General features: G+C 25.6%; 1 protein-coding gene across 1 annotated transcript; it reads left to right on the top strand.

Moving 5' to 3' along the window:
* Positions 1-2176: 2176 nt before the first annotated feature.
* LOC135931399 (NAD kinase-like) lies at positions 2177-6828 on the top strand. The gene is made up of 7 exons (XM_065468471.1): positions 2177-2370; positions 2764-2866; positions 3033-3118; positions 5840-5939; positions 6164-6321; positions 6366-6448; positions 6595-6828. Exons 2-7 carry the CDS (start codon positions 2782-2784, stop codon positions 6725-6727), a joined length of 645 nt encoding a protein of 214 aa, XP_065324543.1. The 5' UTR covers positions 2177-2370; positions 2764-2781; the 3' UTR covers positions 6728-6828.

The raw sequence follows: 6828 nt of genomic DNA, 5'->3' as shown, positions 1-6828 counted from the left end.
GTTATTACCATAAAATCACCGGTTTATGTAGATCACAAATCTGCCATGGTGCAGATATATGATTGAGCCTTTAAAATATTTTTTAAAATATCTACTTGATTCTCAAAATTTTCTCTATTCTTTCTCTGCAAAAACCTCCATAAAATTTTATTAAATATTCCAACATTACTAAGAATATCTAGAATATCATATCAATATTTATATATATATAAATTATATAACTTTTCATCATTATAATAAATTCAGGCTGTTCAACTAGACTCAAAGGGTGTAAACCTAGAGGCCACCTGAGCCATATATTAAGATATCTTACGGCTCCTCTCAACTTTAGAAATGTTTTTAATGCCTTTTTAGTGGGCCAATGCATTATACGACTGCAATAAAAACAACTATTTTATATATCGTCTGATTGGGTGACTCTCTATCTCTAAATGATATGCCTTTATTAGAGCTCGATTTTAATTGTATATATGCATTTGGCAACCTTATCTCCACATTAGGGTCATTCTTATAAGGATATTTTGATTTTTTAACGAATGAATTCTCATCAAATACAAGTATTAAAAGTTCCGAATCACTGTATTCCGAATTATTACTTTCATATCCATCGTCATTGGTAAAATTATTGTTTCTTTTTCGGTATATTTATTTTGCTGAAATGGAATAAAATTCTGTCTCCAATTCTTATTGTGCCCGTCATCTTTCAATGATACCAAAGTAGCTAATAGACTCAATACGAATAACATGGCCAAAAAGTAGAATATAGATTTTCTTGGGGGTTTGGAAAATATCGTGCTAGGTATTCGAAGGCAACTATAAGGTAACCCACGCAACTTCCTAAAGCCAACATGCTTGAATAAATTGCATAAAACAACTCAGCCGATTTGGTATTTTTGTAAATATCCGATAAAAGTGCCTCGAAAAACTTATCAATTTTATTTTGTGTAATTATTTGATTTATTTTATTAATGGTATTAAATGAAGCTGATATACTAGGTTGAATCATAATTTCATGGTGTTGTTTACTGGTTTTCTTCTCTGCTCTTTTAGAACAGCTTATAGGAGGTATAAATGCTTAAAATATCTCATTTAAAAAAATAAATAACATAAAATTATCATATTAATAATAGACTTTAATATGTTTAACAAAATTTATAGAGGAGTTTGTTGAACTCTTTAATATTTTTTTGTGTGTGTTGTACATTGTCTTTTTTGACATGAATTATTTTTAAAAAAATTTAAGATTTAGATTTGATTCAGGGGAACTTATTTCCATAATTTCACTTTCACTACCATGAGTGTTAATCATCCTAAAAATTAAAAAATATTACATAAAATAGGTAATGATATTCAATCGAGTTAAATTTATATATAAAATATATTCTTTACTTATTTCGTTTTGGTGTTGTATTTTTTTATCTGTCTATCTTTAGATGAGTTGTAAAATTTTTACAGCTTATTTTATCTGTCAATATATCTAAAATATGGTATTAGGTGAATTATTCTGATATTATATATTCATCTTTATAGATGTGTTCGAATCTATTGAAAATAAATATAATCAAAATATAAAAATATTTCAACTGTATTCCTTTTTTATATGTCTTGCAGGATTTTTAGTCAAAACAATTGGTATATTTATTTTAAATTCTGTTCTATAGTGTTTTATAATTATGTAATATAACTTCTAATATTATGCAATTATATTTGACCTCCATAATATTATATTAAATGTAGGAAAGTTATAATAATGTAATATTCAAATAATGTAACCTTTATAAGATATTAAAATATAACAAGGATTACAATAATAAACGGCTTATAAAACTTGAAATTATTTAAAGCAATTTTTTAAAGTTTTAATATAGTAATCGTGGGAGTGGGATATCCCAAATGTTTTAAAATCGAAAGACCCATAGCAACAGGTTCCATAACATAAATTCATTACATATCATACTTTTTAATTAACACTAGCCATACAAAATATATATGAACGACTTGTCATTATCTGAAAATCTCTGCAATTCGGATTTATCACAAGATTTGGAAATGGGATACAATTTTACAAAATGTAGCCGTGTACCTTTAATTTTTTTATTGGTGTAAAAAATGTTTCTTATAAAGGCCAGAGAATATGAAAATCTTGACTGAAAATTTAAAATAAAAATAAAGGAATTGGTGGTTGATCTACTTAAAAACTCGGCATGAATTTAGAAAATAAACAATAAAAATTTTTCCCATAAAAAAATTTTAAGTAACGTTTTGCGTTACCTTTACTCGTGCCTCTGGAAGAAGGTAACAAATGGCGTTTTATTTCTTCAAAAAAATAACGCCGATAGTGACGACTTCACTTTAGAGCACTACTTAAAGGTGATCAACGCCAATAGTACTTTTTATATCGAATATTTTTTTTCTTGGATCCTCTGTTTTTAAAAACCAATTAAAATAGGGAGGGGGTTGGCTTTTTGAATTTAGAATTACCTTAATATTTTATGTTTATTTCATAATAAAAAATATTAAATTAATTTTTAAATAGGAGTTATAAATTTTTTTAAAACCTTTTGCAAGTCCGTGACTTCTATTTTAGGAAAGGAAATAAGGATTTTTTTTGCCCTGTATATAGCCTTTATATTATCCATTATCATTTGTATATTATATATAAATATTAAATTAAATATTTTATATCTTTGACTTGTAAAAAAATAATTAGTGAACTATTTGCCTTGGTAAGAAATTTCAATTTTTGTATTTGCTATGTTTTAGGAAAGTGTACCTCCAATTATGGCTTTTCATTTAGGCAGTTTGGGATTCTTAGCACCTTTTGACTTTACCGATTATAAATTAATGATTAAAGAAGTATTGCAAGGTAATTTTATTTTCGTTTTTTCTAATTCTCAATTTTATGATACTTATCATTATCAGATTAACTTGCCAATGATTAGATATGAATCTTATTCTCTTTTATTTAAAATAATAATTTACGTGTAATTATTCAAATCAAATTATTATAAATAATAAAAAAAATTTAACAGGAAATTGTCAAATGATACTTAGGAGTCGTTTAACGTGTGTTCTGAATAATCCGGATATTCTTAAACATGAACCTTCACATAGCAATGTAATTTTATATTTTCTTTCTTAGTTGATTCACCCAGAATTACTAAACATGGCTCTCATTCATTTATTAAAAGAAATACTTTTAATTTACTGCAAAAAAATGCCATATTTAAAGAAATTATTTATAGGTATTTAGCACAATAAGCATTTTAGAAAAAATTGATTATAACTTACAAAAATTTATTTTATAATATAAAAATATATATTTATTTATTTCATATTTACGTTTAAGCAGATCTAAGTAATTAACGAAGCCCATATTTTTGTTGTATATATTTCACATAGATTTTATTTTATCACCGTTTTTGGCTCATCGTTCTAATTATTGAATATCAAATTTGATGGTAAATAAACTGTTCTTATCTATCTATTTTTAGTGTATTTCACTTTTACATTTGATATTTACCAATCATGATCATCACAGCGAATGGTTGCATCATATTTTTAATACAAGACGTTCAAAATTCTTAGGACATACAAAATACAATTATCTTCCCCTACATATTATTGAGACCATTGAATAGGATATTATTTGGGTTAACTTTTCATAGTTTTTATCAAGGAGGCACCCCCTCCCATTTCAACTGGTGCACTGGAAGGAATAGTAGTGTTGTATTTTATAAATAACTGTTTTAATATTAAGAAAAATTATAAAATGGGGAAATCTTTAGTTTGTGTGCTAGAAAATTTTCTAGGTTTTGTTTTATATTTAAATTATTTTAAACATATAGCATATACTCATAAAATAGAAGTGCTATGACTATTTTTATATAAGCTTGATCCATATGGGCAAATAAGGGTTGGCAGTTCCTTAACCATCACTTTCTAATTTTTTGCATAATAATCATACATATATTGATCTTTTTGCAAAATATCTAAGCCATTTGCAACAGTTTTAATTACCTAATTTTTCATTAAAATAACATACCGACGCATATTCTTGCATGAATTTACACTTTTGATATGGAACTCGTCAAAAAATATGGAAGGTAAAAATATTCTTCCTATGTTATAATTGTTTTGAAGAAATTGGGGATTTATTTTGCTTTAGCATCTAATTTTATTTTATTATTCTTTTAAAGCACTCTGCATCGAATGTTGCAACGAAATTTAATTTATTTATCAAATGTACCTTATCGTAAAGATCAAAAATTACAATGGGCATAAAATTATTTTCTTTTTCCGATGCATCATTTTCATCACTTATTTTAATATTATAAATGATAAAAAGATTTAACATTATAAGGTATATTGCAATAGTTTTTCTTAACAGCCAGAAAATATATTGGCAACATATTTAAGCGACATTTCATATTATATATATGAAAATTTCGGAGCTATTGGTAATGTATAATTTTATTTCTCTAATAGAAATCTTAATTCAATCTCCTAATGGAAATTTCTTGCATTTTATTCTAGTGTATTACAGTGTTGTGATGATTTAATGAAACATATTGACGATTAAATTAAAACCCATCCATATAAAATTATTTTCTTTGCAAAAATTATTAAAATATAGACAAAGCATTTGAAAACTCTTTTATTACCCCTTTTGTTATTTTAATTATTTTTGCAAAGAAAATAATTTTATATGGATGAGTTTTAATTTAATCGTCAATATGTTTCATTAAATCATCACAACACTGTAATATATATTTTATTAATTTCGCTATTATAATTTATGATATATTCGATATAATATCCACTTAATGATTTTCTTCAGTCTTTAATTCTAATATAGTTGACCGAAAAAAATGTTTAAACTTTATTCAAATATAATGAAATAACCCTTTGAGGTGCATGATTTAATTTGATGCCAACTACAAATAGATTAAATCTTAAAGAGTAAAGTAATTTTTATAGAACCACTTAAATACTAAAATTAAATTGATTTTTTTTCATAATATTTTTCTATATAATTTATAACCTATTTATATTTGATACAGGAACTAATCCAATATGGCATTTATGATTTTTAAATTTACCAATATTAAGAATTTTTAAAAAGATCAGATGTTTTAAAGCTATAAAATCATTCATTAGGTCGATTAAAACAAATGATTAAATACGATAGAGGTGCAATCAATGCAACTTCCCCAATTTTCAAATTGCCACTCCTCTCGGTACGGTTGGGGTGGGTATTATAGTATTATACCACTACTGTTTATGAATATTCAGAATTTTTAATTATATTTTATTTATATAGTAAATGATAAACTTTTTCTACTATACCTGCAATTTTATTACCCCTGAAACTGTAAGGAATTGATATTAAAAAATTATGTTCTCTTAAATTGATAGGCTATACCAAAGTTAAAACTAACAACCCACAATTTGATTTTATGCAAATATTTTTTTTTTATTTTTGAAAATTTTATAATCACATTTTTATTTTGATATAAACTCTTGCTTGTTTTTGTCCAAAAATTTATATTGTTTTTAAAATATTGACACGATGATACGAATAATAAAATATTTTTTGTATTTATTTAAAACGAATCAAGTATTCTATCCGATTTCTATAAGGTCTAGTTCTAAGTTTAGTACCACCATTAATTTCATTCAATTGGATTATATTTTGAATCAATTCCATATTATTTTGATTCAAAAATTATACTAAAAATCAATATTCAAATTAATTTTATCCATTTTTTTTATATTTCCTTGCTCGTTCACAATTTTACAATAATTAATCTAAATTACATACAATTCATCAAATTAGGTTCTAAACGAAATAGTTATAGATCGGGGTTTATCGCCATTTTTGTCTGCCATAGAATTACATATGGAAGATGAACTAATAACTGTTGTGCAAGGAGATGGTCAGTTTACTTATACAAAGCTATTTAATTTTTATAACACATAAATTGGAATTAGAATATTTTATTAAAGAATCGATTATACTTTTTTTTACTTCCCATCCTTGAAAGTTTTAAAGGTTTTTTTAAAAATTTTCTATATATGTCTTCTTTTTTTCTATTAATCTCATTGTATATATATATATATAATAAAAAACCCCTCCTGCCCAAACCATATCACAAACAAGGACTGATCATATGCACTCCCACTGGCAGTACGGCGTACGCGTGCGCCGCTGGGTCATCCATGGTTAACCCAGGAATACCGGCCATAGTCATAACTCCTATATGTCCGCATTCTCTTTCGTTCAGGCCTATCGTTGTACCTGCTGGGGTTGAAATTAAGGTACATATTTTTTTGATGGACAAATACTACTGATATTTTTTTAGGTAACGTTATCCCCTATATCTAGAAGTTCGGCCTGGGTATCCTTTGATGGTCAAAATAAGCAGGAATTAAAGAAGGACGATAGGTAGAATTTCTTACACATTGTGTTTTGTAGCATAATTAAAAAAAATCTTCGAATCTTGTTTTTTTTCTAACTAATTAAAAAAATATATTTATAGAAATAATGACATATTTTATTTTATATTAATATTATTTTCCTTTAAATTGAAGCCTGATCATTAAAACGTCAATATACCCTGTGCCTTCTATATGTTTTCGCAACCAAATATTTGATTGGTTTGCAGCTTTAGAGAATAGTTTGCATTGGAATCAGAGAAGTCAACAAAAAAAACTTAATCAATAAATTTAGATACATTTTTTTCAAGAAAGCTGAATAATGTTTGCACGTTTAAATTATATACTACTATAACTCAATATAAAAAAACTTCCGCCTAGATTTTATCT

This window comes from Gordionus sp. m RMFG-2023, chromosome 1, assembly GCF_954871325.1.
Source record: "Gordionus sp. m RMFG-2023 chromosome 1, tfGorSpeb1-WG-v2, whole genome shotgun sequence".
In the NCBI taxonomy this organism is placed as follows: domain Eukaryota; kingdom Metazoa; phylum Nematomorpha; class Gordioida; order Chordodea; family Parachordodidae; genus Gordionus; species Gordionus sp. m RMFG-2023.
This window is presented reverse-complemented; position numbering and strand designations above follow the sequence as displayed.